General features: G+C 37.6%; 1 protein-coding gene across 1 annotated transcript in view; it reads left to right on the forward strand.

Annotated features, from left to right (window-relative positions):
• The first annotated feature begins 2,314 nt into the window (after window positions 1-2,314).
• Window positions 2,315-18,796, forward strand: part of LOC131356325 (Fc receptor-like protein 5) — a 148,281-nt gene continuing 131,799 nt past the window's right edge. Inside the window, exons 1-6 of the mRNA XM_058395230.1 lie at window positions 2,315-2,345; window positions 10,012-10,047; window positions 10,607-10,879; window positions 17,224-17,559; window positions 17,745-18,020; window positions 18,363-18,611. Coding sequence (XP_058251213.1) covers window positions 2,315-2,345; window positions 10,012-10,047; window positions 10,607-10,879; window positions 17,224-17,559; window positions 17,745-18,020; window positions 18,363-18,611 — 1,201 coding nt within the window. The remainder of the gene's footprint in view (window positions 2,346-10,011; window positions 10,048-10,606; window positions 10,880-17,223; window positions 17,560-17,744; window positions 18,021-18,362; window positions 18,612-18,796) is intronic.

Here is an 18,796-nt window from a genome sequence, read left to right on the forward strand (position 1 = left end):
TAACACACTGGATCTTGTTTACACAAACATTCCTGGCACGTCCCATGTGGAGCCCCACCCCACCTCGGCTACTCAGACCACATCCCTGTTATGTTAATTCCAGCATACAGACCGCTGGTCAGACGCTCTAAACCTGGTTCTGAAACAGTAGAAAACCTGGTCAGCAGGAGACACCTCTGCTCTTCAGGACTGTTTTGAGTTCACTGACTGGAATATGTTCAGGGAGGCTGCAACAAATGGAGACTCTATCAACTTGGAGGAGAACACGGCATCAGTGACCGGGTACATCGACAAGTGTATTGATGACATGACCGTCTCCAAGACCATCACCACACACTCCAACCAGAAGCCGTGGATGACCGCAAAGGTGCTGCTGAAGTCTAGAGACTCCACCTTCAGATCAGGGGACAATCCTTAAAAACAACAAGGGCCAAACTGTCCCGAGTCACAAAAGAGGCAAAGAGCGCATGTATAGAGAATCCATGACCACTATAAGGACAGTGGAGATACCCAGCACATGTGGCAGGACATACAGGTGATCACCAACTACAAGACAACATCACCTGTCTGTGACTCCTCAACACCCACAACTGAACTGAACTGAACTGAACTGAACACACACTCACACTCACACACACACACACACTCACACACCTCCTGCTACTCCTGTTACTGGTTTATTTGAAGACTTTTCCTCAAATCCACCGTGAAAACTAAACACAGTAACAACAAAACACAACAAACACATTATCTTGACACACAGTGAAAGCGTGAGGAACAGAAGCAATGGCAGTTTACAGACAGAAAATACAGACAAATAAACAAATACCTCGTTGGCTGCATGCTGTGAGAAAGGGAAATAATCGTTAAATCTTCTTTATGATAGTTTAAGTTCTTTTTATGACTAGAATAAACTTTTATCAGAGCATCCATAATGTCCGTGCTTACCGCTAACTTTCTTCACTAAAAACCCTCCCGCTAAATCAGCATCTGCACGAGACCGGGAACCGAGGCTTCAAAATAAAAGTCCCGCAACATACAACAAACAAAACAATCTATAAAGATACAAATAACAAACACAGCTTAACTTCAATTACAAAATTGATTTTTATAAAAATGTAAACAAAATACATAAACTGAATAAACAATATTAAAGGCAGCAGATGCACATCTATCCAACAGCTAGCTTTGTCCCATCATGGTAACTAGCTACCGTTAGCTAAACGCAGGTTTCAGTCAGAGTTAGCGTTAGGAGCTAACCGGGCATTACTTTAGAAAACTGCCATAGCAGAAGAAAATATTCCCAACTGTAACGGTGCCGTTAGCTCGTTTCTGCTTGATTTAACATGACCGTCATGTAGGACGGCTAACGTGCTAGCTAGCTAACCTGGCACCAACATTTCTAGCTAGCTAACATTAGCCCTAATGCTAGCTCGACGTGTTAGTTGCCTAGCGCTTAGTTATTTAGACAAAGCTTGTTCAGTCTCTTCTGCTAACGTTACAGTTGTGAGGATTTTCTTCTGCTGTGGCAGTTTTCAAAAGTAATGCCGGTGTTGTGTCCAACTCTGTTTGGGGATCTGTTTCCCCCTAGCCCCGCCCCCGGACATACTTTCTTCCAGAAGTCTACAATATAAAGCTAACACTAAGTACATTTATAATCGGAACTTAGTTGATCTTACCTTAAGTGTCTTCAACTATCTGGATGAGTTGTGACTTTTGTCTTGCTGTAACACGGTCCTGACAAGAGCAGAACATCACATGGACTACAAGCAGGAGACTCGAGCATGGAGGGGAACTGCTGCTTGATCTAAACTGCGCATGCGCAATTTTTTGGACAGCTAGGTACGGCAACTCCACTTGGACAAACTCGCTAAGTGGTAGAAAATTTTTTTTTAGGTATGTTTACATTTGCTGCCTATTTATTTCCTCCCAAATTCAGTGAATAAACGTTTTGTGAACAATTGCCATAGCATCAAACTATTTGCCCAGTACCCAGTAACAGCAATATAACCATATGGCATCTATGGAACTAAATTGACTGTTCACATGTTAAATTCCTGCCCCTGTCTTACACATCCCCAGACATTCAAAAAACTCCTGCCCAGATGTTTGAATATTGAACTGCATATCTACATACAAGAGGGGTTATAGCCAGACATTGTGGTGGGTCTTTTTGTCTGTCTCTCTCTGTCTGTCTCTCTCTCTCTCTCTCTCTCTCTCTCTCTCTCTCTATTAGAACACAGGAAGTGGTAAAGTGGCTCAGCTTTAACACACACCTCTGCTCTGTCAGTCAGTCAGTCATTAGAGGGACAGGATGGAGCTCAGTCCACTCTCTGTGATGCTCTGTGAGTAAATGTTCTCTTTGTGTCTTCATTAGAGTGAGTGGTGGGGTATAAAGTTGTTCATCTGCAGTCTGAATGTCCTGAGTGATGATCTTATTGTGTGATTAGGACATTGTGTGTACTTCAGCATGACTGCTCAGGTGGATCAGTGTCTCCATATCTGTTATGAGAAGGGTTTAGTTTGATGTGTAACTACTCTCAGTAATTATGATAGTTCAACAGGTAAGAGTACAAGTAGAGCAAGATTAAAACACAGGGTTAAATTGAAATCTGTACCTGATGGTCGTTTTCTGGTGTTGTTTCCTGTATACAGAAAGCTTTTTACAAAACATTGTTAGCATCAACAAGACTTACTGAGAAATGACTTATAACCTACATTTCCATTTTTGTTATTATTATGGTATGTACAGGGAAATATGTTCACTCTAATACACATTAATACAAAACTAACACACAGCACATTAAAACAAATAATAATCACACAATAACTTTAAACTAATTATTAATAAGTTTTATTTCCATTTTAAAAATAAGAGTAACAATTGTGTAGAAACAAACAGTTAGTCCTGCACACACAGAGCAGTGACTGTGTTAGAGGCCTGAGAACAGAGAGCAGGTCGCGGATGTGGTTTATTTTCATGTAGTGGTGGAAATTTAGTTGTTAAAGGGGGAGGGGGGGTGAAGATAGATGTGTGACAACAACAAACTTTTTATTTTTTAACTGTTGATAAGGGGATCAATTGAACTCCATCAGCATTTGAAGCTAGAGTCTCCACAGCTAAGTCAGTTAGAGACAAAACAACGATTCAGACTGATAAGATTTTAGAACATACCTTCACTGGCCATTTTATTAGGAACACATTAGGAATACTATTACTGTTTGGATTATTTATTCACATTGAGAATAAAATACACCATTTGAATAGTAATCCATGATTCACTGTATGAGTAATAATTCATCATCCACAGCAACATTTTCATGGTCACAAGCTGCAGTGGTCACATATGCCAGGAATACTGTCCATATGAGGCATAATGGTTTTACTACTTTTTTAGTTTTACAACTTATTTGCACTACTTCACCCGCTGTTATAATGTTTCAACCGCTGCTAAGTTTACTTCTTATCTGCACTACTTCAACTGCTGCTACTGCATTTTTGCACAATCCACATTGTCATGTTGCTATATATATGTTAACAAACATATATGTAATTAGATACATGGTTTTTACAGTTTCTCAAGTTTGCATATCACCTTTGTTCCCCTTTGTTTCATTGCGCATATTTTTTCAGCGTTATGTGTCCTGCCTTGTGTTGCTGGGTTTTTTTTTTGTACTTCCTGTTTTTTGCACGTCTTGTCTTTGCACTGTTTGCACCTGATTGCACATGTTGCACTTTATGTAGCCAGGACAAACTTCTGTCCTAGCTCTGTATTGTTGTTTCTGTTAGTAACTATATGTTGTTTATTGTCTACTGTATGTAGCACCAGGGTACTGGAGAAACGTTGTTTCATTTCACTATGTACTGCGTCAGCTATATGTGGTTGAAATGACAATAAAAGCATCTTGACTTGAATTGATTTAATTAAATAAAATGAAGTTATGAGTGGGGAATGCTCATGCAGCAGGTTGTGTTATCTCTGGAAAAAAAATTAACAAGAATATATTGAGGTGCTCAGGATCACAAGTGATTTTATTCATGTGAGAAAAACCTAAAAATATAGGAGCTGTGTTGTGATGGACTCACAGAATCATTAATCCATCTACAGGAAACACTTTATTCTAGTTATGGTTGTCGTGAATCTGAAGCCTTGTCCTGGAGACACCCAGGAGCACATCAAGGCCATCCACATTCAGGAAGAAATGTGAAACTTCAAACAGAGAAAATACTTTATAACCACAGTAACATTATTGTTACTATTATGGTCTTTACTGTGAAGAATCTCAGTGCAATATTCATTCTAATACACATTAACATCAAATTTGTCTAATATTATTTACTTATTTGTGTCAAATCTACAGAAATAAACTCTTCTCATTAGTACACTCTCTTGTACACTGATACACACAGAGCAATGACAGATTTAGAAGAGTGAGAACAAGACAAGGTGACAGTTGTGGTTTAGCTCGTGTTGTCTTTTTTTTTATTCAGTGCTGTGTGTTCAGCAGTGAAGAAGTGGAGGAGGTGTGAAGCTGTACATATTTGCTTGTTGCATGCATTTAAGTTGTTGATACCAAATTCTGTGGCTACCATATGCATCATGCAGTAAAAGTCAAAGTTCTATGTTTTGTCCATTCTGAGATACATTTCTGCTTAAAGTGTCTGTTTGAGATATGCTGCATTTTACTATGCATTAACATCCAGCCTCTTATCAGGAAAAGCAATAGAAACCCATTTCCTGTAGTTCAAAGGCCTCTTCTTATGACTGAATTCCTATATGTGTAATACGTTAAATCACACTCAGTGAAACAAAATTTTAGCAAAACCATGCAACATTGATAAAATAAGTTTTCATTTCCAAACCAATAACCCCTGTCAAAAAATGCATTAGTCCATTATTTGTCCATTATTTGTGTAATGATCCTATTTGAGTTGCCAGTTCATTCTACATGTTTAATAGATGTCTCATGTTTTCTTGGATGCAGGCCTGACCTCACATGACTTCCTGGTATCTGCTGCAAATGTCTTGATGCCAGATACCACAAAACACCTTCATAGGTCTTGTGGAGTTCATGCTTTGAGGGTTCAGAGCTTTACTGCCACAAGGGGGATACACACAGTATTAGGCAGGTGGTTATGGCTGATTAGTTTACAAATCTCCATCCTTCCTCTCTTTCTCTTTTGCTCTCTATCTATCTATCTATCTATCTATCTATCTATCTATCTATCTATCTATCTATCTATCTATCTATCTATCTATCTATCTATCTATCTATCTATCTATCTATCTATCTATCTATCTATCTATCTATCTATCTCTCTCTCTCTCTCTCTCTCTCTCTCTCTCTCAGAACACAGGAAGTGGTAAAGTGGTAAGGCTTTAACTCACACCTCTGCTCTGTCAGTCAGTCAGTCATTAGAGGTACAGGACGGAGCTCAGTCTCCATATCTGTTATGAGAAGGGTTTAGTTTGATGTGTAACTACTCTCAGTAACTATGATAGATCAACAGGTAAGAGTACAAGTAGAGCAAGATTAAAACACAGGGTTTAAATCATCTAATGAGAGTAAATGAGTCTGTATTGGTGGAATTTGTACATTATACTTGTCTTCTGGTGGTGTTTCCTGTATACAGAAAGGTTTTAATAAAACCAAAAGCCTTATAACTTTTGGTTAAAAAGTGGGAAACACTAATACTAAGCACATTTTTAATAATCAGGAATCAATATTTACCAATTATCATTAATTATTCTTTCAGTGCTAAAAATAAGATCAATAATTGTGCAGAAACAAACACTTCTCATTAGTCCTGTACACACAGAGCAGTGACCATGTTAGAGGCCTGAGAGCAAAGAGCAGGTCACAGATGTGGTTTATTATCTATTTTCATGTAGTGGTAGAAATTCAGCTGTAAAAAAGTGGAGGAGGTGTGAAGATGGATGTGCAATAACTAACTTTTAAACTGCTGATAATGTGGGTAAATTTAACTACACTGACATCATTGAACTCATTACAGCCAAAAACTGTCCAAACTGAAAATGACCATTTGAAGCTAGAGTCTCCACAGCCAGTCGGAGACGAACAAATTATTCAGTATGATAAGATTTCAGAGCATACCCTCACTGGCCACTTCATTAATAGGAATGCTCCACTCCAGATTTTTCCAGCCGATATCATCTACAGATTCTTTGTCATTGCGTTCGGCTGATATCTACCCTGATGTTCAAGCTTTCTATAAATTAAATGTAAGCTTTTTTTTTTGACTGTTAGACTTAACCTCTTTTTTCATACAAAGTAATGCCACAGATGGGGAGTCAAAACTGGATCAAGAAACTTTACACAGTGTGTTTTTTATTGTTTGGTGGTTTTTTTTCAGCATAGCTGTAATTGATGGCTAAATCGAGAGCTAGTAGCCATTGGTTGTTTTTAGTATTCACCATATGTCTTGCGGTGGCTCTCTCAGGTAGACCACAAGAACGGACTCAAGTGCAGGACGCCAGACAGGAGTTAGGTAAGGAAGTTTAATAATGGCAAAAGGGGAACCACAGTTCCAGCTAGCAGTGGGTGGCAGGCAGCATATAAACACAATATCCCAGAGAGCAAAAGGTGCACAAAGTTTGCATTCGGAAGAGTTCAGAAAAATCCACAGTATGCAGGGAAACCAAGTAGCAAAGTTTATTGGCTATAATCCATGCTAGTGCCAACCATACCAGGCAAGAGATATATGGAACATACAGAGGGCAAAAATCCAAATGGGCAAAATCAGAGATGCAAAAACTGGAAAACAGTCAAATGGCATCTGGAAGATTAGCTCGGAAAAGTATCCACAATTCAGGGGAAACAAAGTAGCAAGGTTTACGAGCTAAATTCAAGAAACATACCGGGCAAAAATATACAGAACATCCATGGGGAAAATATCCAAAGAAGATAAATCAGAGTGGCAAAACCAGGAAAACAGGCATGGATCAAAAACCAGGAAAAACGCTAGAGTGAAATACGGCGGGATGACTCACAGAGACTCAGAGAAACTGTTGAGACCATCTGGCAGTGAGCGAGAGATGGGAGCATCCTTAAATAGCGTAAAAGAGTTTAAGAAGAAAGCATCTGACCTGGAAGTGCATGATCCAAGCTGGCAGATGACCTGGAAGTGCTTGCCACAACAGGACAGGGTGAGGTGAAATGTGACAGGCTTGTGCAGAATCAGGTTTTTCGTATTAAATCCTTTGGCCAACATTTATCCACGTGATATGTCTTTTTAGACGGCAAATGGAAAATTTTCCCTTGTTTCTCGAGAGGTCATAGCAACTCCTGGTGTTGATCTGACTGTGCCACTAAACTTTGATATCATCATATGTACATCCTTACATGTTACGTAATCAACTTGTGATCTTTTAGAAAAGATATAACCTTTATTTGTCACATATACATTACAGCACAGTGAAATTCTTTCTTCCCATATCTTTGGAGGTTGGGGTCAGAGTGCAGGGTCAGCCATGATACAGTGCCCCTGGAGCAGAGAGGGTTAAGGGCCTTGCTCAAGGGCCCAACAGGGGCAACTTGGTGGTGCTGGGGCTTGAACCCTGGATCTTCCAGTCAATGACCCAGAGCCTTAACCACTTGAGCCACCACGAGCTGTGGCTGATAGATTTTCTGTCATGTAGTTTGTTTTGTTTTGTGTTTTCACGCATTTGCCCTGCCTAATTCTTATTAATTCTTATACCGGTTGTGTTGCATTTGCTTTTTGTTTTGCTGGGTCCTCATCGTAATAAACAAACACTTACACAGAAAACAACAGGGAGGAAACTCAACAACAGCAACACAAAACAGAAGAGGCACATAATGACAATGAGGACAAAAATCAAATGCAACACAACCAGTATAAATAGGGAAAATACCCTATTTGATATGAAGATGCCCTCTATCACAATAGTCACACCTACCAGATCATCCTCAGCCATGGGATTATGGATCACAAGCAACTTCATGGTTGAATGCTTGACTCCAATAATGTCTAACCACATGCTGTAAATGAGAAAATTGTTAGTCCATGATGTCTATAAACACCTTGTGTAGATCAATCATTTTGTAACTTAGAGAGACTTGGAAGAGCTCTTGTTAGGTCTCCCCTAGGTCCTCAGTGAGACAGCAGACCACTGCATCCCTTTTTTTCTCAATACTCTGAGACTGTAAGGAGATGCATTTTAATGACCAGCCTTGGTTCTACAATTGAGTGTTTGCACTTTTGAGACAAAAGTTAAACACAAACCTACCTCATTTACTGTGTTTCAATATGTCCAACCATTTTAATGTTGTGAAGCTACATATTTTGCACAGCCAATTAATTTGTAATAATGTAGCACTCCCACTGCCATAATATTCCTCAATTTAGAGTTTCCTAATATTCCTACCACTATCATAATATTCCTCAGTTTTTCAGTGTTGAGTTTAGATGAGTTTACCTAAACAGTCAAAGGCAGGCAAATTCACCTCATGCAGACAAATGAGTCCAAATCATACAGATAGGAAAGTCCAATTCCTACGGACAGACACATTCACACTGGTATATACATTTAAAATTGTAACACTTCATTTAACATTTCAACAAAACATTATAATAATTCTTTATTATAGACACACATATGGCATTGACCGAATCATAATTCATGGCTGTACTTCTTAAAGTCAGTCATATAAATGTCACAAAAGGAAAATGTTTACAGAATTTAGAAATTAGCGACAACCACAAATTGTATGATAGATAAAATTAAATAACTTGCCGTTTGCTTTCATGATATGATAGATAGCATGTTAGAAGGGTATCTTACTTTCCGCCCAGAAGCTTAACAAATGTAGTCCACTTCCACAGTCCCAGTGTGATCATCTGGTTTTATATACCTATAACATTTACAGGTTTGGAAAGAGGAGACTGGAGGAAGACTGGATGAGCTCAACGAAAAGTATAAATTTTTTAATTAAAACTTTTCAGTTTTATTTTCGATTTTCACACAAAGCACACATACAGCTCTCAGCTTTCACTTCTCCCAACTTTTGTTGTTGACTATATAAGAGACCACTGCCACATCTCCAGATTTGAACCCTATTGAAAACCTTTGGAATGTCATCAAGTGGAAGATGGATGGTCACAAACCTTCAAGCAAAGCTGAGCTGTTTGCTTTTTTGCAAAAAGAGTGGTATAAAGTTGGTATAAAGTGGTATAAACCCAACAGCAATGTGAGAAACTGGTGGAGAGCATGGAGCCAAAACACATGCAAATCGGGGTTATTCCACCAAATACTGATTTCTTAATGTTATTTAGCCGAAGCATTAACCCAATTTGTTTACAAATTATTTGCATTTTGTTTTATTTGAGTTATTAAAGCTCTGCAAATACTGCATGATCTTGGGTTATTTTGATGTGTTGTCATTTCCTTTAAATATACACTCGAAATAACAATAGTTATATATTGAATTTTTTGGAGAAATATTGTCAGCAGTTCACAAAAAATGAAACAAAACTGTTCATCTCACCAATACATGAACCTGTAAGAAACAAATATAAGAAAAGTATTATTTTGCAGTGGTCTCTTATTTTTTTTCCAGAGCTGTAAGAGAGTAAAAGTTATTAATAGGATAAGCCACAGGTGCATGATCTCAACCATTTACCTTCCTCAGCTCATTTCTCCATTCACAAAACGGTGCTCAACCACACCCCCACTTCCACAGTCCCAGATCAAATATTATTCCTCTTCAGTAATAATAATGATCGGCTGCTTATTTGATAAAGTGAAATAAAGACCTTATGAGCACAACAGTGACCTTTGTATAAATCATTGTAGCTTTTGTTTATTTATTATTTAGAGAGATTAAAATGTATTTCTTACAGATGGTAGTTTAGATTTCCTGAATAACATTTAATCTTGTGGGGTATGGGTGCCTAAAATGTGCTGTTTTCATTAACAGACTGAATATTTTCCATATTTTTTTCATGTTCTGTTTCTGTTTCCTTTTTAGTGCTGATTTCACTTATACCAGTGACCCAGGCTCAAGGTGATTTATATATAGTTTATCCTTTATATTGTCTGCATATCTGATTTGTTTTGGAGCTGAGAGGTTTGTGTAAAATGTGTAAATTTGTGCCTTGTTTATAAATGCAGTTTTTCTAGCTCAAATCAAAGGAAGTAACATGATCTCTTTTAATATTTTATGTTTTATATAGATTAGTTTTCTGCTCTTAGTAAATTCACCCACACCGTGGGGCCCTTTATTTACTTTGCCTTAAGATAAGGCTGGGATGACCAACAAACCCTCAGATGTCAATAGATACTGTAGTTTTACACTCATAATTTTACACTGTTTAAATGTCTCAACATATTAAATATAAAACAGCACAAGTTTAATGACAGCAGCACAAGAGAGTAACTGACATAACTAGTGCTAAATAAAATGCTCCATGATGCCCCTGATTTCTTAATATTAAGCAGGTTACACATATCAGTATCAACAAGTAACAAAAACATGTACTCACACTCACTCTAAACATGATATTAGTAGTGTAGACTTGGGAATGACTTTATGTAAGGTTTATTAACAACAGAATGTTTTATAGGGAGTCCTAAAGCTGTGGTGTCCATAACGCCTGATACACATGTGTTCATTGGAGAGAGTGTTACTCTCAGATGTAACATACGGGGAGGAGGAGACACTCAGTGGACTTACAGCTGGAGGAGAAATAATAACAGAGCCTTCACAGACAGCACAAGGCAGGTGTTCATAATCCAGTCTGTTAAAGTCTCTGACAGTGGTACCTACACCTGCAGAGGACATGGGAGAGACTCTCAGAGCTCAGAGATCAGTGACGCTGTTACACTGACTGTATCAGGTGAGTCTGTGGGTGTTTTTATTTCTTATTTAATATGTTAACAATATTTTTTATTTTCTTCAGCACAAGAATTATCATGTCTTTTTCAGTAGTATCTGAGTTTTATATTAAGTGTGCAGTATAATTGTGGTGAATCAGTCTGATTAATAGAACACAGTGAACATTATTAAAGAAGGCAGTAAATCTCACCTTGTGTTGGCTCTGCCATTATCTGATTCATTAGAAGATACTTTGAGGCATTGAAATTATAAGGTTTTATCTAAGAATTCTATAATTTTGAGAGATCAGCATCATCCACATCAGTCTCTGTCTCATCACCTGAGGTAGAAATCCCTCACTGCATTTAAATACACGCCTCATTATCTTCTCTTTACTTGACTGATGTCTGTTCACACAAACACCGCTGGGGAAATAATCCCTGATCCACTTCTATTCTCTTGGTTATGTTTCCAGTTATTAATGCCTTTGCATTCAGTAATTTAACTATGTTTACCTTTGTCAGCTGTTGTGTGAGCACTTCTTCCTGCTTTAATGATGATGTGATGCACAGGAGCATCGCTGACATTTTGACCGCCACTGTTTGATTACAAATTGAATTGATTAGACTTATGTCTGTTTCTATACAACTGTCCAAAATTTGTATTAAATCCTTAGAAAAGCAGACTTAGAGATGTTTTAGATGTCTTTAGACCTGCTTTTACCCCTATGTTTGATAAAGTGGCTCAGGTCACAACAAGGCAAGATTATGTCTCTTCTGTGAATGAAAAAGTCCTCGGTCATGGCTTTACTGTATAATATCATACTTTTGCTTATTAATGGGCTCAAAAGTTTGCATACCCTGAAAGAAATTGTTAAACATTGCCATTTATTTGGAAAATAGGATTGATAATGCAAAAGATTTTTTTCTTATTTAAGGATAGTGATCACGTGAAGTCATTAATTATCACATAGTTGTTTGACTCCTTTTTAAAACGTAATGAGAACTGAAATACAACCTGATCAAAAGTTTACATATCCTTGAATATTTGGCCACATTATAAACACACAGGTTGACACTCAGAGGTTTAAATGGCTATTAAAGAGAAGTTACCACACCTGTGACTCATTGTAATTGTGATTAGTGTCTGTGCGTAAATAGTCAGTGGGTTTCTCAGCTCATTTGGTGATGGGAAGACAAAACAACTGCCAATGACCCTGCATAATAAAGTAGTTGAACTTTATAAATCAGGGAAAAAGATTTAAAAAGATATCTCACCACTCGAAAATACCAGTCAGTACTGTTCAAACTCTGATAAAGAGGTTCTGTTGATATTAAGCCACAGTCAGGTTGATCAAGAAAGATTTCACCCACTACTGCCAGAAGAATTGATCAGCATGCTAAGAAAAACCCACAAAAACTTTGAGAGAAATAGAGGCTGCTCTGGAAAAAAGTGTTGGTGTTGTTTCAAGAAGCACAATAAGGAGGTATTTGAACACAAATGACCTGCACGGTCGAGTTTCCAGGAGAAAGCCATTACTGCACCCATTGTACAAAAAGGCCTGCTTCCAGTACGCCAGACAGCACCTAGACAAGCCTCACAGCGTCTGGAGCAGAATCATTTGGAGTGATGAGACCAAAATTGAACTTTATAGTCACAACCGTAAACGCTATGTTTGGAGTGGAGTCAACAAGGCCTACAGTGAAAAGTACACCATCCCCACTGTAAAGCATGGTGGTGGATCTCTTATGTTTTGGGGTTGTGTGAGCTCCAGTGGCAAAGGAACACTGGTGGCTGGTGCAAAAAAAATTGGGCGGGAGAGATTTTAACAAACTTAAAATCAAACTGTTAGTAATGCAGGACTGTAAATGACCATTTATCAGGTGATTATGTATCATTACTGCTAAGATAAAATATTGAAAAAGTCAACTGTTAAAGCATGCAGTAAATCTACTATAAATCAGTAAATTTGAGTTCAGTGTGGGTTTATTATCAATAATGAAGGTAATCGTTTAAAAAAACTCACTGCTACTTAATTTGCAATTTGGGTCGATTTGGTCCAAGCTCCTTGAATCTTTCTTTTCTTCATCCGAACACCTTGTGAAAGGGTATTTTTTTGCAAAGATGCTTCACATTAATAGGTACCTGCCTGTTAACTGACCATCTGCTGAGTGGTAATGAGAGTCATTGAGAATGGTCAAATCACATGAGACCAAAAAATATATAAACAATATTGATTCGCTGACAACAAAAGTGGGTGGTTCCAGGGAAAATTTGAAACAAGCCAATCAGAGCTCATCCTCAAGTCACATGTTTTTCAAAACTTTACATAACCACACTTGTTTGTCCGGTGCCCCATGCACACAAATGAGCAAAATACAGTTTGGGTATTTTTATTTTAAATAAATAATAATATGACTAAAAGAGGAATAGTACAACTAAATCATTTTATTTCATATAATAATATAAATTCTAAAATTACATATATATAAAAAATATATAATTATTGTTAACATGTTAAAGTAGCATTCTTCTCTGGCTAACTTTAAGGGGGTGGCACCCCTATTGACCGGCCACCACTGCACAGGGAAGTTGGTCAAAATTGATAGCAAGATTAATGCAGCATGTTATCAGAAAATACTGGCAAACAATTTGCATTCTACAGAACAAAAACTGTGCATGGGACACTCTTGCATGTTCCAAAAAGACAATTATCCAAAGCACAAGGCCAAGTTGACCTTCCAATGGCCATAGCAAAAAAGGTGAAGGTTCTGGAGTGGCCATCACAGTCTCCTGACCTCAGTATCATTAAGCCACTTTGGGGAGATCTTAAATGTGTAAGTTCTGCAAGACAGCCAAAAAATGTACAGGAACTGCAGACATTTTGCCAAGAAGAATGGGCAGCTATACCACCTAAGGGAATTAAAGACCTCATGCACAATTAATACAAAAGGCTGCATTTTATGATTGATGCTAAAGGGGACAACACACAACATTAAGAACTAAAGGTATGCAAACTTTTGAACAGAGATTATTTCCTCATTTTCTTTATTGTCATGTTTTGTTTGATGAGTGTGCCATTCTGTTATGCCTTCCATATGAACTTGAGCCCTTGAGGTTGAGGGGTTGAACTTGGGGCTGAAAAGGTTGTGCACAATTGGTTAATTTGTTCCTTGTTTATTAATACAGTTTGTATAGTTCTAATCAAAGGAAGTAACAAGAAATCTTTTAATATTTTATATTTTGTTCTCATACCATTTGATCTGGTATATTCACTTTCTGCTCTTATCACCCATACAATGTGGCTCTTTATTTACTATTCCCCTCTTTACAATAATTACTCTCACTTATGATTATTAAGATCATTTCACAAGATAAATTGTCATAACATATGAAAAAGATGACCAACAAAACACCAGATGTGAATAGATACTGTAGTTTAACACTAATATAGTTTTATACTGCTTAAATGTCTCAACATATTAAATATAAAACTGCACAAGTTTAATGACAGCAGCACAAGAGAGCAACTGACATAACTAGTGCTAAATAAAATGCTCCATGATGCCCCTGATTTCTTAATATTAAGCAGGTTACACATATCAGTATCAACAAGTAACAAAAACATGTACTCATACTCACTCTAAACATGATATTAGTAGTGTAGACTTGGGAATGACTTTATGTAAGGTTTATTAACAACAGAATGTTTTATAGGGAGTCCTAAAGCTGTGGTGTCCATAACACCTGATACACATGTGTTCATTGAAGAGGCTATTGCTCTCAGATGTAACATACAGGGAGGAGGAGACACTCAGTGGACTTACAGCTGGAAGAAAAATAATAATGAACTCACAGATAGAGGAGGGAGATTCTACACAAACAACACAATGTTCATAATCTGGTCTGTTGAAGACTCTGACAGTGGTACCTACACCTGCAGAGGACATGGGAGAGACTCTCAGAGCTCAGAGATCAGTGATGCTGTTACACTGACTGTATCAGGTGAGTCTGTGTGTGTTTTTATTTCTTATTTAATATGTTAACAATATTTTTTATTTATTTTTTTTATTATTATTTTTCCACACAAGAATTTTCATCATCATGTCTTTTTCAGTAACATCTGAGTTTTATATTAAGTATGCAGTATAATTGTGGTGAATCAGTCTGATTAATAGAACACAGTGAACATTAAGAAAGAAGGCAGTGTATCTCACCTTGTGTTGGCTCTGCCATTATCTGATTTATTAGAAGATACTTTGAGGCATTGGAATTATAATCTTTTTCAGGTAAAACCTTATAATCTTAAGAGATTTTCGGAAAATGCTTTAAAAAAACTTTCACATTTTGAGAGATTTTGATTATCAGCAATATCCACGTCAGTCTCTGTATCATCAGCTGAGGTACAAATCCTGCACAATATTTAAATAGGAGGCTAATTATCTTCTCTTCACTTGACTGATGTTTGTTCACACTAACACCGCTGGGGAAATAATCGCTGATTCAATTTAGTTCTGTTGGCTATTTGGTCATTTAAATAATTTATAACTTTGTTTGCTGTTGTCTGTGTAAAATGTGTGAGCACTCCTCCCTGTTTTAATGATCATGTGATGTACAGGAACATCGCAGACATTATGAATTAGAATAGAATATGAATAGAATATTAGAATATGTCTGTTTCTATGTACCTATCCAAAAGTTTGATAAAGTGGCTCAGTACAAAAGAAGGTGAGATAATGTCCCTTTTGTGTTTTTAAGGTGAAAGAAAAAGTCCTCTGCCATGGCCTTATTGTATAATATAATTTTGCTTATTATTAAGCAAACACAGATACTTTCAAATGGTGGTGCCTGATTTGTGCAGGATTCATAAAATAAAGTCAGCAAATACAGTGTTTCTACGCTTAACTCCAATTATTATTAAGAGTTTTGTTGCATAGAAAATGTATTGAATACCAGCCATGTAAGAAAACTGTCCACACCATTGAGAGTGCTGATCTAGTGCTGTCCTTTCAGCATCTGGGAAGCAGAAGGAGTGTTAAAATGAGGCTGATATGCAGTAGTGCAGGCTCTGCCGTCACACATTTTAAATTAAATGTTAAATATTAATAGTTGTTTTACACACAAAACATCTGTTAGACACAGATATACTAAAAAGTAACTCTGACCTTCATCATTTCATACCAACAGCAAAACCCAAAGCAACTGTGAAAGTGAATCCTCAGAGCTCCGTCTACACTGGAGACACCATCACTCTGAGCTGTGAGCTGCAGCAGGGGACTGGATGGGAGTTTCAGTGGTACAAAAATAATAATCTGTTACAGAATCTGAACAGTGAACAAGAGAACACACTTAAAGTGACAATCGACAATGCAGGAGAAACAGAGTACAAGTGTAAGGCACGCAGAGGAAACTACACACAGCGTGGCTACTATTACACAGAGCTCAGTGAACTTGTCAAGATTACAGCGAGAGGTATGTCATGATTTTTCTTCTTTTCACATTATTAATATTCTATCCATAGTTAATATTTGTAACTGTTACTCACTCCATAGTTGGGCTTTTGTAGTTAAACAGGGCTGTGTAAAATTGTGCTAGTGAAAGAAATCATGACTGCTGACAAATTATTCTGGAAATCACACAAAACATCACTTCATGCTCACCTCCTATTGTGGCTCCTTTTGTACTGCACCACCCTGTTCTATTTTCTTCTACTAGTGACATAATAGCAAGTGTGGATGTGCAAATCATCAGTCCCATAAAGATTACAGCCTAGAATGTCCAACAGAGTTTAACTGGATCTAGATGTAGTGTTAATATTAAAACAAACATTTAAGAGTTAAAGTTAACAGATCTCACAGTTTATGAAGATGAAATGTATCTGTAAATTAACTGATAGAGTTAATAAGTAGAAACTATTCCATTATTCCTATATTATCACTGTAAACCCTGACAACAAATTCATCATGACAATTTAGGTGCTTTTTATTTTTCTACAGCAAGACCTAACCCAGTGGCATCCATAGATCCTGATAATCAGGTGTTCAGTGGAGAGACCGTCACTCTGAGATGTGACATACAGGATGAAAGTGTCTCTAGCTGGCAGTACAGCTGGTATAAAGATGCTTCACACAGTCCTGTCAGTAGTGGACAGGTGTACAGAATCAGTGGTGTTGAAGTGACCCACACAGGTAAATACACCTGTAGAGGAGCAGAGAGAGGAGGTTCACGCTCCTCACACTCCAGTGATGCTGTTACACTGACTGTATCAGGTGAGTGTGAAAATGTGCAATTAGACATTCGTGAAAAGCTTCTTACTGTGTATCAAATGAATCTAGAAAAAATCATCTTGTACTTCCTGATTAACAGAGAGACCACAGGCAGTACTGAGTGTATCTCCACAGAGCTGGCTGACTGAAGGAGACTCAGTGACCCTAAGCTGTGAGGTTACAGACTCCTCTACAGACTGGACATTCAGCTGGTACACAGTTGTTCCCTACAGAGACGGCTTAACTGGAATAAATAATAATGGTGTCTATAGCGTGTATGTGGAGCTCCTCTCAGACAGCAGCAGAGGATCTGGAGGCAAATACACTCTCAGTCCTGCTGCTCTTAATCACACAGGAGTTTATATGTGCAGAGGAGAGAGAGGAGAACCAGCCTTTCACTCACAGTACAGCAATCCACAGCCACTATGGATCACTGGTGAGGAAAATTAACTGTTGTGTTGAAGTGTAGAATAGAAAAGTGTGAATATAGGATCAGATTAATGCAGCATTTATTTTATGTATGCATCAGTTAAATAGTCCTCAGTGCTGGTAGAGGAATATTTTTAGGATGTTCTATTTTCTCTTTATTTGTCATTTACATGGCTCTTTTCTGTGTTTAAGGTAAATCTCCTCCAGTCTCTCTGATCATCAATCCCAGCAGAACTCAACACTTTACTAATGACTCTCTCTCAATGAGCTGTGAGGACCAGAGTAACTCTACTGGATGGACAGTGAGACGATACACACACAGTGAGAGAGTGTTAGATTGTTCACACTGGGGATCAGTTACAGGATCTACATGTAACATCAGCTTCCTCTCCACATCCTACACTGGAGTTTACTGGTGTGAGTCTGAATCTGGAGAAAACAGTAATCCTGTCAACATCACAGTGCATGGTGAGTCTTCATGTAGTGTGTTTAATGTTAAAGGAAAAGAAAAATGTTCTGAGTATGAATACATGTATGTTAGTAGTAGACATTAGTTTTACTTGTACCAGTAAATGGAATTGAATCAATACTCAATCATGTATATCTGTACTGATGAATCCATAATTCAGTTGAATGTTTTCTCATGAGCTAGTGTAGGCAGTTTTCTACAGACTTGAATTAAATACCTGCAGAATCCACAGGTTTAGAGGGTTTTAAGTTATATACAGATAAATTAGAGAACTTTTATTTATTATCTACAGACACATCATAGTGTGTGGATTTCCTTGTTTGTGATTTTCTGTGTTCTAGATGGTGATGTGATCCTGGAGAGTCCTGTCCATCCTGTGACTGAGGGACATCCTCTGACTCTACGCTGTTTATATCACAACCCAAATCCCTCAAACCTCCGAGCTGATTTCTATAAAGATGGATCAGTTCTCCAGAACCAGACTACAGGAGAGATGATCATCCAAACTGTCTCAAAGTCAGATGAAGGTTTCTTCCACTGTAAACACCCAGAGAGAGGAGAGTCACCCAAAAGCTGGATCTCAGTCAGATGTGAGAAATTATTTAAAAATAGAATAATATAAAATAAAATATAAGTTTTTAATATTATATATTCTATGTTTAATTGCTGATATTCTGCTCTTTTTCTCTCCTCCATCTCAGGTTCTAGTTCCAGTGGTGGATCCAGTGTTGTAACAGTAGGACTGGTTGTGGGTTTGGGATTTGTGTTCATCACT

This window comes from Hemibagrus wyckioides, linkage group LG07, assembly GCF_019097595.1.
Source record: "Hemibagrus wyckioides isolate EC202008001 linkage group LG07, SWU_Hwy_1.0, whole genome shotgun sequence".
Taxonomy (NCBI): Eukaryota; Metazoa; Chordata; class Actinopteri; order Siluriformes; family Bagridae; genus Hemibagrus; species Hemibagrus wyckioides.